Below are 19,132 nucleotides of genomic sequence, written 5' to 3'. Positions count from 1 at the left end.
CCCACTTTCTCCTTTCTCCTAGTTAGGTGAGACGGATCTCCCCGTAATTATTCCTCTGCACAGTCGAATTTTGCGTATGGAGATGATCGTGGTATCCCTTGATTTATTGTGCCATGAACTCTCTTATAACGTGTACTATTTATTTTTGATATTAACAACTTGTATACCCCCATTTGCCTGTTTATCATTTTTTAAAAGAATTTCCTTTTCATTTCCTTGATTTTCCTCTTCAGTCTTGTTTCCAACTCATTCATTTCTTCTCTGATTTTTATTGTTGCTTTTTATTTGTGGACTTCAGATTTAATTTGCCTACTTGTTTTGTTTTGCTTTTGTTTCCTAAAGTGGAAGTTTACGTGACTGATTTTAAATCTTTCTCTTTTCTAATATATGCATTCAGCTCTATACATTTCCCTCTAAGAACTGACTGCCTTGGCTATAGCCCCCAAAATTTGGAAAAATCATGGCATTCTTTATAGTTATCTCAAAATATTTTAAGATTGTTCTTTGAGGGTTTTTATTTGTTATTGTTTGTTTGTTTGTTTGTTTAACTCACATTATGTAGACCAGTGTTGCTGGGTCTGGTTCAGACTCTGTTCAGTTTTCTTCAAGCTGTGATGTTTAGACTGATACTGAGTAAAAGGAACTCCTGTAAGTTAAGAAGTAGTTAAGATGTGGGACTAGAAGAGGTTTCTCCAGCTTTGTGAATAGATCTCAGTTTTAAGTGAGCCTGTGCCTTGGAGCTGAGAGCATCATGGAGTCGAGTGGTTAGTACAGCAGGTGGAGTTGAGTTTTCCCCCTCTCGGGTCTGCTGGGCTCCTCCATTAATCCCAGCGGTTGAGGCTCTGCACTGTTTCTCCTGAAGGCAGACCTTTTTAAGAACGGAATTGTTCCTTTCCCTCTTTTTTGCCAACAGCACAAACACATTGTGTTTCCCGAAGACGTGAACCCAGGTCTGCTAGTGAGAGCGCACATAAATGTGGGGTCCTTGATGAGCAGACTGCCCTGGAGTTTGTGACTCTCAGGTTTCTCTACACTGACCCTCCAGCAGCTCTATAACTGCAGCTAAGGTTTCCTCTTCCACCACCTCACGGGCCCCTCGGGCTTGCAAACTTCTTTTCCAGGAGGTTTTGATTCTCTGTATTCATCTGTTGGTCTCTCCAAGTCCCGGAGCATCAGTTTTCTCTACGGCCTTATTATCTTGTGGGCCTAAAAATTGTTCTTTTTTTCAGTTTGTTTATTTTTTGTTTTTTTATGGTAGAATATGGTGGTGATTGCCAATCTCCTCCTGTGCTAGCTAGATCCAAAACCAGAAGTCTTTTTTGATCAGTTTTGAGTTAACTTGGTTTTTATGGCATGAGATAGTGGTGGTGAGACTTAATTTTTTCCTCATTTTCATGTGGATACCTAATTGTTCTAAGACCATTTATTGTAAATATTATTCAGCTTCCATCAGACTTTCTTGTAACAACAATCCATTTACTAAATATGAGAGTTGATTTCTAGATTTTTGGTTCTATTTTATTGATTTGTATGTCTAACTCCATGTAGTACACACTATCTTTATGTTGTAGCTTTGAGTACATTTGCAAACCTTCACTGTTCTTCTTCCAAATTTTGTTTTGTTTACTCAAAATTTTCTTTTTTAGTTTTCTTGGACTTTATGAGTCTTGAGATCAGGGGTTTTTTGGTGTTGTTTTTTTGTTGTTGTTGTTTGTTTGTTTTATTTTGTTTTTCCCCAAAGACAGCTGGAGCCTTGGTAGCCTTATCAGATTTTATAAATAGCTAATTCTTACCTTTTAAGAAAAGAAATTATAGTCCTTTAGTGAATCTCTTCTGTTTTCTCCTTTTCTTTGGAAAGTTTATAAGATCCCTATCTGAGACTGTCCCTGTCACAGCTGCCACTGTGTCTGTTTTATTGTGAAATCCTGTTTCTCCATTCAGTGAACTCTTTTCCTCATAATTCTAAGGGCATTCTTCAAGAAAACATGTTTGCCTCCTTTGGTGCCCAAACAACAGTTTTCTCTTAGGTGAACTTCTTAGCAGAGGGCTCAAAACACTGACAGAAATGTCCAGTTGAATAATGAAGTCGAAAGAGAGCGTGGCTGCTCACAGGGGTAATGTCATAATTGCATTATGATGAAATCAAATGAAGAGCCATTACTTACAACTATTATTTTAGTGATAGGGTTATTTTCTTAACAAATTTATCTGTAAGTAGTCGACCAAATATAATAATCAGGGTATATAGCACGTAGCTGGTTTGAATGCAACAAAAAGGATGAAATATAACTTCTAGACATTCACATAGGACGGAAAGAGTCCTGGGTACACCTAAGCACTCAGTAAATATTGATTGAATAAAGGAATGGACAGCAGGAGGCCCTCCATGAACCGCTGCTTTGAAAGCCTAACTCCCACCTCAGAGATGGTTCTGGTTAATCCCTCAATTCAAAGGGATAAGTCTTGTTTTCAGGGGTAAATTGTTTTTTGGTTTTTTTTTTCAGTGTTCAATTTTCTTAAAGGATAACTTGAGAGTTTCACATTTTTGCAGCGTTTATGTCATGGTTGGTGCCGATGTTGCATTTTCTTCTTGTTTACGAGAAGTTGAAAATCCACAGAATCAGTTGAGATGCAGTCAAGAAATGGAGCCTGTGATTACATGCGATAAAAAGTTTCGAACTCAGTTTTACATTGACTGGTGCAAAATTTCACTGGTGAGTTTTTTTTTTTCTTTTTTTAAATTTTGATTTTGCAAATGTAATTAGGAGTCATGTGTCTGGGCATAACATCTGACTAGAACCTGAACTGCTGTTGGGACTAAATCCTCAGTTTTCTTTGTCAACTGTGTGGACTTCCGTGTTTTTAAGGATTTGGTAAATTAGATGATAGTACATCCACTTAAGAAAGAGTCCCACCACCTTTGTACTCTACACTTGATTAGTTGCTAGGCTGAATTAGCTTGTGGGTGGTCCAGATGAAGCTCTTGGACAAGCAGGAGGCTGTGAACTCAGCATACACTAGGAAGCGGATGAAGCTGTGTTCTGCTGTGAGCCAGTGTTCTACAAACTCAGATGACAGAGCTCAGCAGACGAGCAGTGTTTCTGAGGGAAGACAGTATTTTACCCACAGCCTTAAAAATAAATGTATCAACATTCGAAGTTTGTTTGTTTGTTTTTAAAAAAAACTACCTTAATTTTTTTTATTGATTAAATTTGTTCTATGACAGTTGCAAACACGTTTTGAATTTGAATGCTAAAAAATGTAAGTGGTTTGACACGCTTATGTGTAAGAGATGTATGATATTGCTGTTTATCCACAGTGCTTGTCTTCTTTGTATCTCTATGCAATATTTTGAGCTTATTGAGATTCTTTAATTCTCTGTGACCTTTAATTCTTTGGTGACCTTTAGGTTTAACTTCTGTCACTTTTTATGATTGATGGCGAGTGATTTCGATCTAAGTTTAAAACTGACGTCTGAACAAAGCTGCTGACATATAAACACAACTGTCACCTCGTGTCTTAGAGAGGCGACCGCGGGCGGCCTTCCAGGCCCGGCGCCGGCCAGAGAACACATTACTCACGTTGCTGCGGTTCTCAGCATTCCCTGTGGCTTTTTGCCCTGTGTGCTTTTTCTCCTGTCTTTTGTATCTTGGAAAAATTATACCCTTTCTTTGCCTTCCTAAATCACATAAAATTACTTTTCTTTTAAACTGTGGTTTTATGTACAATCTTGGGTAAATATTAGCACTGCAGAGCGCAATAATTCAGTCATGGTGCTAATCATCTGAGGCTGTGAGGGAGCAGCTGGGACCATGACTTCCCCACACTGCCCTCTCACCAACCAGGGGACAGCAGGCCCTGCCAGCCACATTCTCTTCGGGGCTCTGCTGTTACACGTGAATTTATGTTTAGCAGCACTGTCTAACTTCCAGAAGTTAAAAATTATTTCCGTTTTGAAAGTTTTGAGGGCAAGGCTTTTATAACTGAAAAGTTTGGGAATTTTCATCTTAATTTTACATGTATATATTTATTTCTATGCCGTGTCATTCCACAAAAATATTTCGTAAAAATTCTTAGTATTTAAGGAGGCTCAAATGAAGGAGTTATTGGGCTGGGTGTGGTGGTGCATGCCTGTCATCCCAGCACTCGGTGAGTTTGAGGCCAGCCTGTTCTATATAGGAGTTCCAGGCCAGCTGAAACTACATTCTGCCTAAAAATAAAATAAAATAAAGATAAACATAAATAACACAATCTTACAACAAACATAAAAAATATTTTTAAATGGTAAAAGCAGGACCTAATTAAAAAAAAAAAAAGTATAAGGTTATGTTGGACAACCAGTTTCCTAATAGCAAGAATCAAAAGCCAGGAAATTGAGTTATTTAGTTATTGTTTGGAAGAAGGCTGTGTGCCGATTCCTCTGCAGGTACTAAAGGCTTGGCTGGCGTGGCAGAAAACCAAGCTCAGTTTTCCAGCAGAGGATGCTGAATAAAGCCGAAAATAATTCTCCCAACATTTTTTTTAAAATCACCAAATGAAACAGATTTCACGTGGCTACCTTTTAATGCCCTTCAATAAAAACCTCAGTAGAATTAAACGTAGCACAATGAAGGCAGATCAGTCAATACAAGATGAGCGGCCATGCCGCCCAGTGCATGCACGCTGTGATCTGGAATAGAATGTAGTAGTGCTGCACCGTTGGAGGGGGCTGTCTTCTGCTCTTTTTACTAACATTAATGTCAGCCAAATAGAAGAAAGATCGAGTAGTACATCGGAAATTGTCTTTTCTTTTTCCTGTTCCAGTAACCTTACAAAGCATCCCCGTGTATTGGTTTATCAGCCAGTTTGTTAACATTTGCACTAGAAGCTGGTCACAAGAAACGTACTTTTAGTGGTCTTAAGGACTTCTGCTTTGCAACAAACAAGCAGATACATGCACACACATCTCATGCCTGCAGGTGTGTATGTGTTTATGTTGCAAGAAGGCTAGGAAAAATAGGCTACGATAAAGTCTTTTCTGCCTTCATTCGTACTTCCCTAGCACCGATAGAGAACAGCAAACCAGGATGGTAAAGTAATTGGAAAACTAATTGGCTTTTGAAGGTAATTTGTCAAAGACTGTTCTGGTGTGTCTGGATCTTAAAGTCTCCTGTTTGTAGCTATTAATTTGATGTGTACTTATTTTCTTTTGCATCAGGTTGATAAAACAAAGCAAGTGTCCACCTATCAGGAAGTGGTTCGTGGTGAGGGGATCCTGCCTGATGGTGGGGAGTACAAGCCCCCTTCTGACTCTTTGAAAAGCAGAGACTATTACACGGATTTCCTCGTCACACTGGCCGTGCCCTCGGCAGTAGCATTAGTGCTCTTCCTAATACTCGCTTATATCATGTGCTGCAGGCGAGAAGGAGTGTGAGTACTTTCCAACCCTAGTAACGCCCTGACAAGCCTGTTAAGACAACGCCATAGACGATCCCATGAAAAGCAGCGTTGCATCTAGTTCATAAAACACACTGGAAATGAAGTTGGGTTCAAGTCAAACAGCGGCACTTTTTCCCTTTAAAACGAATACAAGTAGTTGTGAGTCTAGCAAACCAAATTAGGGGCCAAAATGACTTTATTCAGAAATGATTAAGGCTAGATATAAATTCATGATGCAAAACAGTAGCAAGAATAATTGAGACTAGACACCGTGGTTATGCGAGCCATCTTGTGTGAGCAGAGACAGGAGTCTATTGACATGGTAATTGCATTTAAATAAATAAATTGTCTTAGTCAGTGTGATGAAAAGTGATGGTCAGAATTCTTCTTGAAGTCATTCTGCTGTCAAACAGGGTGACACAATCTAAATGTTTAAAATATATTAAAAAAAATAACCCAGGAGTAAATTAATGAAAATAAGGTATCATTTGAGTAATGAGTCTTCCCTTCATGAATAGTTAGTACTTTCAGGACATCTATGTCAATTAAGATAATCTCCTGAGATTACTTGGAAGTCAGGGTAACAAAGCAAAGGCTCAAAAACTCATAAAGCAGCAAGTAACAAATTCTCCATTCTTCATCTAGCCTGATTTCATTATGTCATAGAGTTTATTTCAATCAAGAGCTTGACTCTTAATCTCCATTTTTTCCATTTTCTGTGTGTTTCTCATCAGTATTCCATCGCTGTCTGTGTACTCATTCTAGCAATATTGTAAACCCGCTGGCAAATGCTGCCTGGTTGCATTTGAGTCACAGCATCAGCATCTCCCCATCACACAAGGTCCCATGAGCATATAGTCTTAATGTTCCAAATATCAATGCTATTATTTAATTCATAAATTTTGTTTTGTTTCTAGGGAAAAGAGAAACATGCAAACCCCAGAGTAAGTGTCTTCTTTCCTGTTATTTTCTTTCTCATTGTTTCCGTCACTTCTTGGTTTCCCATCATGCTCCGTACATGTGTCTCACGCTTTATTTTCATTCACCGTCATTCATAGTTGACTTCACAAACGTGAAAGCTGCTTTCTAAATAGAGAAGTTTAGGATGGGCAGACACTAAAAATAAAAAGGGCTCAAAACCTAAGGTAACCTAGATAAAAATTAAACCTAAACTATTTCAGATTCAGAATATTAACATGTCATTGATATCATGTGATTTCCCAATTTGCATTTCTATAAACCAGAGGACAGATGACAAGGCCTTTCATACACGTTTTCCTGAGTCTACAGTAATAACCTTCCATAAAATGAAACTCCTGTGAGTATTTATAAATACTGCCCCCACCAGAAGCAATAATATAAAAGCTGTCATGATTTTATCTTAATCATAGAAAATAAATAGGTAACTAGTTTATGAATTGGGCTTTAATATTAACATAGTAGCTGAGTTTAACTTGAGACTTACATAAAGGTGTGTAAGATGTATGTTTTTCTGAGCTAGTTTGTAGAACACCTCCAAAGCAATAATGTCTTCTTTTTAAAGAAAGTGTCTTTTTCAAACTGATACTCATTAGGCTAATACATCATTTTAAATGTGTTGTTTTATTTCTTCTTTTATGTAGCATCCAACTTGTCCATCACAGTTCTATTCAGAAATCTACCAAGGAGCTTCGAGACATGTCCAAAAACAGAGAGATTGCATGGCCCCTGTCTACACTGCCCGTGTTTCACCCTGTGACTGGGGAAATCATACCTCCCCTACACACAGACAACTACGACAGCACCAACATGCCCTTGATGCAGACACAGCAGTAAGTATCCATGTGGAGGCACAGTTGCCAACATGCATGGGTATTTTATTAGGATCTGTCAAAACCATAGCATTTAGCTGTTACTGGTTTGGTTTGTTTATTATTAGAGAACACCATACCAAAATATCATGGCTTGGCCTGACATAATGTAAAAGAATCACTTTCCAGATGTTTTTCATTGGTAATAAAAATGTACCAACATTAATATGTGAGAAATTGACACTAATAATAATCCATATGTTGTCCTAAGATGAACTCATTGTTAAAAGACAGGTATAGACTAAAGCATGACCATCACATTATTCCTAAGAGGCAATGGGTTTGATTTTCTTTTAACTACCACAGAACTATAATCAAACTATTTTTTTCTGTATAAAAGATGTGTGTGTGTGTGTGTGTGTGTGTGTGTGTGTGTGTGTGTGTGTGTCTGTTTGTACATCAAAACAAGCAGCTCTGATTTGGGCTTTGAAATTATTATTATTATTATTATTATTATTATTATTATTATTATTATTAAGGCAGGCTTTCATGTAGCCCAGGCTGGGCTTGAACTTCTGGTTCTGCTTTGGCTTCCTGAGTGCTGGAAGTACAGGCATGTGTCACCATGTCCAGGTGAACATACACTCAGTTAGAGCAAATCTCTCATACTTCAAAGACAATGGTCAGGAAGCCATGAGGGGCCTTAAAGAATAGGTGTGGGGAAGGAAGGTGAGGGATTTTATACGCTTAGAAGCTAGATTTTGATAGATGAAGTGGTAGGCGCATCTGTCATTTATTCACTTAGAATATAGCTCTCTTTTTTCCTTGTTTACCTTATATTAGAATGGGTTAAATTGAGATGCCCCAAGAACTAGGAGCCACAGTTGTATTTTTGTGTTCGTTCCTATTTTTAAAGTGAATGGTATGGATATGCAGAAAAATCTCTCTGTCCTTCTGTCCCTTACTCCTTCACACACACACACACACACACACACACACACACACACACACACACAGATGTAAAAGTAAAATCTGTTTAAAACTTTACCTGAGAATCATATTAGACACAAATATTTTTTCCATTGAAAGTGCTTATTTTATCATAATGTAAAATGTATGTGCTAAATAAGATCAAACAATAATCCCATGGAACAGTATAAACAGCCTGGCTCCATGCATTTACCCAAAACACTCTGAAAATCTAACGCAATTGTAAATATTTTCTTAAATTTCTATCTACTTAGGGTTGGTTGTATAAGCTAAGGCTGTGTGTGGTGTGTGTGTGTGTGTGTAACTAATTCAAGTCCTTCAGTGGTGGTCAAACTTTGCATACATTTGAATTCAGGATTTTAGAAATAATTATTATACTAGTGATGTGCATATATAAGTTTCACAATATTTAATGTAGAGAATGTATGTACATTCATGTTCTCTTTATAAAGGTTAGTGGCCTATTGTTATAGGCTTATCTAAGACCCCATTTCCTAGAATTAGGGACTGATAGAAAAATCAGTAGTTTTAAGAATATTGTAATAATTTACAGCTTATCCATCTATTTAATTTTTAGATGAAAATTGAGAAGAATATTATTCATTCTCAGAATCATGTTTGGTACTTAAGTACTGTTTCTTACATTGTGTAGAGGATTCATAGTTCTCAAAACATGGAGTTATTACATATCCTTGAAAACAAGATTTTTTATTTTTTATTTTTTACATTTATTATTTTGGGGAGGGCTGCATGCCATAGTGCTCATGGGGTGGTTAGGGACAACTTCGAGGGGTTGATTCTCTCTTTCCACTGTGTGGGTCCTAGGAGTCTCTCACAGGTCATTAGCCTTTGTAGCAAGTATCTTTATCTGCTGGGCTGTCTCACTGGATACTTCTTGAACCTGTGGGAAACGGTTAGAGTGGCTAACTCTCCAGAGAGCACAGGTCTGGGAGTGTTTCTGGTAATGGCGTCACAATATGGAAAACTTTAGACTACAACAGGAATTACTTGCTATGGTGAGTTTGAGAGCTTGGGTATACGTCATGCAGTTAGCCTAGTGTTAGTGACGTGTAAGTGAGAAGGGAGAGACTGCTGCACTTTTAAAGATACCCCTTCCAGTCATGTATGTTGAGAATAACAAATATTTCCTGGAAAAATGGTGACTTTCCTGTGCCAGAATTTTACACTGTTGCTACTGATATATAAATCCCTTTTATATATCAGTATATAAAAATTTCTGTCTAGTTTATAAGTGTCTGCTTCTCTCAGGCCTTTCCAGAACCTGTCAAGAATACCATTATGCTGATCTGCTCTTTGCAGATACAATAGGTTATTACACTGAACTTCAGCAATTTCAACATATATGTGTTTTGAAGTCCAGAAACCCTTTGTATTATTCCTATTTCTGCTAATGGAAAAGCTCCATTAACTAGCACTTCTATATAAATAGGGTCCATAGATAATTGATGATGTTCACAGTGATTGTTCTGAGGCACTGTGGGATCATCAAGTGCGCCTGACTCATCAGAGGAAAATTAAATTACATTCGGTGTCGCTTCGGTGTTGAGTGTATATTATCTGTCTTTTATTCTTGGAAATGGATAATATGTGCACGGTCTCTATGGTAACTCACTATAAGCCAGAATATGTGATTAACCTCATTTTCTAACTATGCCTGATAATAGGGAATTTATTGTGTTAGATTCATCAACACTTTTTTTATTACAAAAATTCAACTTTTACACTTTAACTGAAAATCATTGCTTTTTTAAAAAAGCTTTATTTTGGTATCAAGTAGACACATAAATATTTTGGTCCTCTGGATGGAGCTGAGTTTTGAAGGTGAAAATGAAGCATTTATTGAGGCATATGGTTTTCCTAGCCAGGTGTGGGCTTGGACGCTGCTGCTTCTTCGTGTTGCTCGTTAGCCTTTTGTGAAAGGGCTAACATTTCAGCCTCACACATCCGAGCATACTAAACTTACCATTGGTAAAGAATTTGATCAGCTATAGGATTTCATGCTTATTCCTCGGATTTGATAGCAGAAATAGTCAGGCAAAGTGATATGGCTTAAACACTTATATGAACTTAGAAGTAAGACTCGGGAACATTCGAAGCTTTCCTTCAAGGCTGCACGGAAATTAATTTGGTATTTTAGACAAGTCAATCCACTTGAGAGGTATAGAGCGCTCACAACAGCTGTGTAACTAAAGGCTGCCACTGTTATCACTTACATAGAAATATTTTCTTTTTTTGGCACAATATTTCACAGGGCTGCAGACTAACACCATAAATTATCCAGTAAAAAAATAAATAAAGAAGCATGATCATTTGTGTGTGACAAATTTAAGACACCAACAACAGACAAGGATAAATGAGGTCAGTGTGGAGATTAGTTACCAATTCTGATGTCTGCTTTGGATAGAGAGTGTGTGGTCATTGACCTCAAAGGTATTTCTGAGCCATTACAAGCACAGGGATATTAAAAGAGGAAGAAAAGCAGTAGGAGGTATAGCACATGCTTAGAAAAAGGAGTGCATTTAGTACACGGTTCCTTTTACTTTTCAAATTGCAGAGACAATATGACCAGGTGATACAATTTCCACGTGATGTAGATAGAGATGGAAGGTCAGTTTAATTTGATCTTTTCTAATGTGTTTACTCATGCTATATATGAGTCTGGAACGATCTTGGAGGTACAAGGAAGTTGCAGAGATAATAGAGAGTCTACCATGACTTTCAGTCACTTTCTCTCTTTAACATCTCGTGGTACTGTGTGCGCCCACGGCCACAGTGAGGTTCTTCACAATGGTGCTTTGCTGTTGCCTAGACTGCAGACATTTGTTAGATTTCACTAGTTTTCCAGTCATGTCCTTTTTCTCTTCCAACATTTTCTTAAGGGCACAGTAGTCACCATGTTTCCTTAGTGCTTTCTGCTCTGGGCAGTCTCTTAGACCTGTCTGATTGCCTTGATAGTGTGGACAAGCACTAGCTAAGTCAGGCTTACTAATCCTTCCTTTGTTGTCTGTGTCTCCCAATGCATACATTTCTATTGATGCCCTCCCCCCACCGCCATTGGCAGTTTCCTTAATACAATCGATTTCTAGACATCAAATTTAAAAATAATTCTTACGTGTGAATTGCCTTGACCCAAAGAGTCATTGAAATTGAGGTGATGTGTTTAACTAGAGGCTTAACCAAAACTTTAGAAGATACTCTGTATAGCTGCAAGATTAAGTTCTGAGTCATAGAATTTTATGTCCTTAAGTTGAAGACAATCTAACACCATCTCCAAACCATGGTGCTCAGAACCTCTTGGAGCTTTTCCAATGTGGAGCTCAGCCCTGAGTCAGGGCTTTGGAGGCTGGTAGAAGTACACATCATAAGAGCAGGACCATCACTGAGAATCCCCATTTCACAGCTTAGAGAATTACAAAGCCTCTTGGGTCATCCTAACGGGGTGCAGTTAGAGTGTAGGTGGTACATACACTCTTCCACCCAAACTTTTTTCTAAGTTCCCCCAAAGGGCATGTTTGGAAGTATGAAACAGGACTGGATTTTATCTATAAGGTTTGGGTTGCAGTTAAACATTTGGACTTTTCATCAAATTCTTCAGCTGCTTGAAGGAAATGCTGTGGGGAAGTGAGCAATTAGTACTGACTTGAAAACAGTGGCCAGGTGAGAGAGAAAAATGCTGAATCTTGAAGAACGAAAAATAAATAAAGGAATGGAAATACTCTAGGGGCTGTAGTCAATATATGGTTTTATGCCTTGAGAAGCGCATTGACTGGAAGATCCCAAATACTGAATTTTCTAGAGAAACATTGATGTATTTTGAAGTGTCTAGGAGCTATGTTACCCTTCAGGGGGATGATCTCCTTCCTTATTCTTTTTGTAACAAGCTCCATAGCCCCTGACCTTTTCTAGGTGAAGCATTTTCCCAGAGGGCCCTTATGTAATGGAGAACATGAGAAAATGCCCCATACACTTTCCTGTGACATTTTTAACTGGCTATGCAAAAATTGTCCTTATCCATTGAACTAAACCTAACATCTAATCCAGGATAATTGAGTGCCCCTTAAACAGGAGGTAGGCTCTACTCAAATCTTTTTTGCAAATCAACAACTCTAAGAGTGCAATTAAGTCTTATAATTAAAGCTAGTAAACTAATTTTAGCTTTTATTTGAGTGTTTTCCATTTGTCTTCTCTTCAGCGTTAATGAAAACCAACTTTTCAAGGTAAAATTCCACATATAAAAAATTAAGTTTTAATGAAAGTTAACTGTCAGTTGAAACTGACTGTTCCCATAGACCCAGACCACGGTGTTCCTATTGACAAGAACCATCAGCTGCCGAGGATATTGCAGAGCCATTTATTTACAAAATTTTTAATTCTGTAAGTATACACTGTAAGTGATGGGCTCATTGTTGTTTGGTGCATTTAAGTCCTGTTGGTTTCTCTTGCATTACGTTAAAGCTATAATGAGTTTGCTTCTGGACTTAAACAAGCAAAAGGGAAAAACTGAAAAAAATCGGATGGAGGAGTCTTCCTCCTTTATATATCATATAGAATATAGAGTTGATTTTAATTAAAATGAAGGTTTTTACATTTAAAACTAAAACAGTGTTTCTAGGTTTGGTGTGTCCTTCCCTTCTGTCCTCTTCAAACTTCCTGATTTCTCAGTAAAAAGAGTTGTAGGTCCATCATTTCAAAGGGGAAAATGAAGTTTTTTTCTGAAATAATAGGCAAATTTCCCAAATAATATAACTACTGCTTCTTGCTAAGTTATTATTTTAAAAGACATCTGCACACTGAATGCCATTTTCTTTCCATTCTGGCGTAGATTCTCTGCTCTTATGTAAGTCACTTTGTTTTTTGAGTCTTCAAGCAAGTAACAACATAATCGGTTGATAATCATCCACCTTACTCATAGAATGACTCTACAGGATAGCCAACAATGTAAATTACCTTGCAACCATTGTACAAATAATGAATAATTGTGTTCTCTCCAAAATCACTTATTTACTAATTTGCAAATTATTACCTTTGCTTTCCTAAAGAATGAAGCTTGTGCAATGACTAATTTGCACAATTTTCTATTTAGGCGCAGGTAATTAATGGCAATAAAATTGGGAAATAATTAATGCTAATAATTTAGAGAATTACAGTTTTTCTTAGCTTTCTATATAATGCTACAGTTTACATATTATAACCTTTCCATAAGTCCATTAAAAACTTAATTACTCTAAATACTCTTATGACTTTATAAAGGTCCTTTCTTTGAAGGATTATAGGTTCTCTGTTTGAAGTCAGCCCCGCTCTCCTGTCTAATTGCTTTTAGTGGTCTGTTTTCTGCAAAGATGGACATGTTCCCACATCCCACACTGCTCTGTCTTCATCACAGCTCCAGTAGAGTCAGTTGTAGGCATATTATTCAGTATTCCTGCTGCAGTGCTTTTGTGAGCGCCCTCCTACTCTAGGTGGCACACATGACCTCATAGAGACTTGGTGGGCCAGACTTGACTGTGTATCCCAGGCTGGCCTCTAATCCAAGATCCCGCCCCACACACACACACACCTCAGTTTCCTACATGTTCACACACAGGTAAGAATGCTCACAAGTAGCTCAACTTTGTTGTTGTTATTTAACCTCTTTGCACACAAGAGGTTTTTTTATATGTCATCTAAAGTTTCATTTGCAGGTTCAGGAGACCACGTACGTCATTCAGTCAGATGCAATGTTGGTTGTTTGAAACCCCCAGACTGATTCAACTATAAAATGACTCTTTCATGTACCTTTTCCAAATTTCCTATAAGTGTATATGTTCTTTAACCAAAAATATCTCATCAGCCACCCAAGACCATTGTAATTGTAAGTTTGGAAGTATAGCCGAAGAAAATATTCAGGAAAAACAGACACTGATTGTTTTTAACCATTGGTTTTTAAACAATATTCCATCGAAGAATGTGCTGAGAGGCCCAACAAGGGTGTAGAGTTACAAGTGGCCTTCTCCAAATACTGATTTTAAATTTAGGGTATCCTTCATTCACAGCTTATGGGAAATTGCTGTCTTTGACTATATGTGTCAGAACACTCAGACCCTGGGTTTTCCCCTCTTTCCTCTGTGATTTTTGTCAAAATCTGTTGGTTTAATTTGTTGTTAGACTAGGTGTGCCTGGAGCTAATGGAGAATGAGGAAGTGTATACAGAATGTAGGGGAAGTGTAGCGCAGTTTCAAATGTAGAACAGACCCATGTCAGTTACGCCTGAGGATCTGCAATGAAGCTCATCCACGCTCATCCCAAGGGCCCATATAATTGCATTTTGACTTGTGTAATAAAGGTCTTGGCTTTTCCATTGTTAAATGCACAGCTCATCTCTTCATGGTTTCTAAATCAATTTTTCTACCTTTGTGACCAAAACCAATATAAATGCACTGTATGAACTTCTGAACAAACAACCCCCCCCAAAAAAAATTCCCTAAACCCTATGAGCATAAGTAAACCTAATAGCAAAAGAGGATGTAATCATTGGTGTAAATTATCAAATAGTTTTTTTAACTTGAGTGAGAGTGGATTTTGTTATTTCCTTAGCAATGCATTTTTAAGTGGGACCTGATTTTTTTTTTTAATCACTAAAAGGCATTTAGAAGGGATTAGGAGTTTAGGCTAGGCATACTTCTTTAATCCCAGCACTCAACTGATGCAGGAGGGTGTCTGTGAGTAGGAGGCTAGCCTGATCTACAAAGCAAGTAAGAACCTGTTCAAACAAACAAACAAACAAAACGTTGGAAGCTTTAAACAGTACTCACCTAACAGGTGCTGTGTCCACTTCCATCATTATGTATGTTTTTCTTCTTTACTGTGGTGTGTGTGTGTGTATGTGTGTGTGCGCGCGGGCGCGTGCACATGTGTGTTCAGGCTCAAAGTTGACATAGGACTTTTTTTTTTTTTTTTTTTTGAGACAGGGTTTCTCTATGCAGCCTTGGCTGTTGTGGAGAAAACTCTGTAGACCAGGCTGACTTCAAACTCACAGAGATCTGCCTGCCTCCGCCTCCCGAGTGCTGGGATTAAAGGCTTGTGCAACTGCCATCTGGCTGGGACATCTTTTTTTTTTTTTTGACTCTTCCCACTTTTTTATTTTGACATCATGATAGTTCCATAAATTTAAAGTGGAAGATAGCTGTTCAATAAAAGCCATTTCATATATATAATATACAGAAGTTATTTTAAAAGTCTGTCATACAACAGATTCATTTGGTGCTACCAAAAACTTGCGATACACATAAATGACTACAAAGGAAATCATCACTAAACCAAGACACACAGGAACTACACTTTTCCTTTCAGGAGAAAAAAAAATCCAAATAATTTCTACCATGTTAGAGGAACCAAGTTCATCTGTCAGTGTGCATTATCGTAGTCCCTTAAAGCAGGGATTCCTCAGAACCTTTAAATTTAAAAACGTTCAGGCATAATTCTGTTTGTACATTCAGGAACAATCATATTCTGATTACATATAATTCTTTCATCGTGCAAAAGAGCCTCAGTTAATTGTTTTCTAAGGTCTAAAGTCAAATGAACTAATATTAACAATTTCCTGACCAAGCTGTACAGAGAGGTACAGAGAGACCAGGCTGCTTAGCTGTCCTTCCTGCCGTGGTATGGCTACTTCATCTATTCCTTCATGTTTAGAACTAGCAGGTGTCCAAGTGAGACTTCATTATTGCAGCCAATGACAGACTATGTGAGAGAAGAGATTAAAGGCGTGTGCAACTACCATCTGGCTGGGACATCTTTTTTTAATTGCTATCAACCTTAGGTTGAGGCAGGATGTTCCTTGGAACTTGGTGCTTATTGTTGGGTAGGCTCTGGATCATGGCTTCACGCATTCCTGGTCTCCAGCCCCTGCCTCCAGGTCCTGGATTCTAGGAGGACTGACATACTCATCCAGCAATTTATACGGGATTCTGGGGATCCGAATTCTGGTCCTTGTGCTTTTGTGGCAAATACTTGGCCCACTAAGCCATTCTCCAGCCCCTTTATTTGGAACATAAGACATACCTGGCAGGAATGATTCAGATCAGTGGTTTTCAAACTCTTAGTTACTAGACACATTTTAGGGCTGCATGTGAGGTAAAGGATTCAAACAGGCAGGCTTCCTGCTTCCTTTATTCACTTTTGGTACATCAGAGTTCTGTGTGTGATTTCAGCACTGCTAAAGAGAAACAAAAAGCTTGGACAGTCCTTACCACATAGAATAGGTTGACTCTGGGCTTTATTCCACCTACAACCTAGATTGTATATTTTCATGAACTAATAACAATATGAAAATTTGACATAGAATTTGTACATCTACACATTAATAAATATGTGCATATTACCTGAGTCTTTGTAAGTATCTCACTTCTGCATATATTCATTCAAAAAATTGCGTGTTTCTTTCCTCTTAGAGTTATTAACAAAATAGGATGGTTCTTACTAATAAGGCAATTTGGGGCAACAAAATAGCTTATGCATCGAATTATAGTGGTAGTCAGCACATGTTTGAATGCATACTAAATGGCCTAACTATCATCTAATTTAGGGGTGCCTAGAGAGTGAAAACATGTAGAAGAGGTCCTTTTTATTTTTACTTTTTGCATGTATCTGTGTGTGGTGCATGTATATGCATGTTCACATATGTGGGTGCATGAAGAATGCATGTGTGCACGTGGAGACTCAAGGTTGATGTCAGGAATCTTCCTTAAGAACTTCCATTTTTTCCACTGAGGCAGTGCCTCAGTGGAAACTGGGACCTGCTGATCCCTAGACTAATCACCTCCCTCCTCACCAGGGGTAACCCCTTGTCTCTGTCTCCTTGGTGTTGGAATTATGAGCAAGCTGACACCCACCTGGCATTTATGGGGAGGCTGGGAATCTGAATTCTGATCCTTATGCTTGTCCAGCAAGTGATTACTGAGCTATCTCCCAGATCCCAAAGAGGTGGTTCCTAAGATGTTATTTTTTAAATTAAAATAATACTTCAACATTTAATGCATTCATATGGAATCTTTTACTCATAAGAGTAATATGTATCTGCTCTGTGCAATATATATATATATATATATAAAATATTAAATATATATAATATATATTAAATATATATATTAAAATGAGCCAATGAGAGATGATTCATGGCTAAAGTACCTGCTGCCTAGCATAAGTGACCTGATGATGATGGGTCAGTCCTTATGACCCATATGATGGAAGGAGAAACTGACATCTGCAAGTTGACTTCTGAGCACACCTGTGCCATGGCACTCGTGCAGGGACACAAATACACACAGACACACTTTTTGTAAGTAACATATATCTGCTATAATAAACTTAGAGTTGGGTTTGCAGTGGCAAATGTGGGCTCATTGAGTATTTTTCAAACAGGTTTTGTTTCAAACAGATAAGGTTCTCATGTAGGGACAGGTTTATCCATCTTTTCTTTCTTTTTTTTTTTTTGTGGAGGAACAGATAGTTTTCTGACTGCCTAAGACATACTAAAGAAACCAGAAATTTAATTTGCTGATAGATCTAAGGAAATATTGAGGTGTTTGTTACAAATTTGTGTCTTGTGAGATCGTCTGACAGCAGTGAGCGTAGTAGATTGTAAGGGAGGAAGACTAGGAACATGAAATACATCAGACCTGTCAGACACTCCAAAGGAGAAATGAAGGTAGAGAAGAAGGGAACAGATTAACCAAGACTGAGAAGTATCCTGAGATCCCAACTGACTGACTTTGGGAATGGAAGGAAAGAGAAAGGTCCAGGGTGACTCTTGCATTCCCACTGGTCCAGTTGGGAAAATTGACTTTCTTGGGATGAAGATAAAAAAAACACGTGTTTGGGATAATGAATAAAGATGGTGATATGCTTTAAAAGCTGTTCCAGTGTGCCGGTGGTGATGATGATGATATGTGTACATACATATACACATTTATGTATGCATAGATACATACCTGTTCTATGATCTAGACCTAGTTTGAAACTGTACAGAACATTAATTCAGTTGCTGGAATCACTGTTTTTAGCTATGTGACTTTGGGACTCTAAGGCTATTTCCTCATGTAACAGGATGAAAAAAGAAAAACCTTATGTCTTATGTGAGCATTTCATGAGCATTATCAGGGACTGCTATTTATCTTCCTTGGACTTCAGTCTCCTCATGTCTGAGCTCCTGAGAGGGAGGCTGAGAACGTCATCTGGGTCCTGTCTCTCCATGCAGGTTTCCATCTCAATGTGACTTTGTTCTCTCTTTACAAGTGTGAAAACACACTTTTACTCAATAGTGTTAATCATTTCCAGGAACTTGCCACACCAGACTCAGATTCCTCAACAGCAGACTACAGGTGAGTACTAAAACGCTAATTTGATGATTATGAATGAAGCTAATATATTAAAAGATAATCATAGTGCTATATAATTGATGACACTTTCATCTTCATCAAGGAAGGAAAAACAGTTGTATCATTCCCTAATTAGACTTAGAACCTCAGAATAATAGCTTAGATTATTGCCTAAATTGTCATCAGAATGACAAAGGGTAAGTGGTCTGAAAGCAGTAGCATCCATGGAGGTCCCGTCTAATTAAGGAAGACTGAATTCAGCTCCCCTTCCACGGGGGTGGAGGGTGCTCCCTATTCTTCTCCTTGAAATAAAAGGTTTTTAGCTTGGATGGATCCAGGATTTGTCTCAGTAAGTGAGTAGGTTGAAACTGACTCTCACAAAGGGAAGCCATTGTGACTAATCACTGAGCCTTCAGGGCGATCAATGAGAAATGGTTGGCCTGGCTTTAGAGGCGCTTTAAAAGGCCATTCGAACATGACCAGTGACGACAAGATGGTGGACAATTCTCCCCGGGGCTGTTATGTTTCCCCAAAACTTGCTTTCTTTAAGTTTGT

At 38.1% G+C, this 19,132-nt stretch overlaps 1 protein-coding gene across 1 annotated transcript in view; it reads left to right on the top strand.

Moving 5' to 3' along the window:
• The window catches only part of Sgce (sarcoglycan epsilon), a 70,977-nt gene that overhangs the window by 49,101 nt on the left and 2,744 nt on the right, over nucleotides 1–19,132 (top strand). Inside the window, exons 6-10 of the mRNA XM_059257346.1 lie at nucleotides 2,552–2,714; nucleotides 5,198–5,409; nucleotides 6,336–6,362; nucleotides 7,041–7,229; nucleotides 18,537–18,580. Coding sequence (XP_059113329.1) covers nucleotides 2,552–2,714; nucleotides 5,198–5,409; nucleotides 6,336–6,362; nucleotides 7,041–7,229; nucleotides 18,537–18,580 — 635 coding nt within the window. The remainder of the gene's footprint in view (nucleotides 1–2,551; nucleotides 2,715–5,197; nucleotides 5,410–6,335; nucleotides 6,363–7,040; nucleotides 7,230–18,536; nucleotides 18,581–19,132) is intronic.

Source organism: Peromyscus eremicus, chromosome 3 (genome assembly GCF_949786415.1).
Source record: "Peromyscus eremicus chromosome 3, PerEre_H2_v1, whole genome shotgun sequence".
In the NCBI taxonomy this organism is placed as follows: Eukaryota; Metazoa; Chordata; class Mammalia; order Rodentia; family Cricetidae; genus Peromyscus; species Peromyscus eremicus.
Note: the sequence above shows the minus strand (reverse complement) of the source record. Positions and strands in the feature narration are given on the sequence as shown.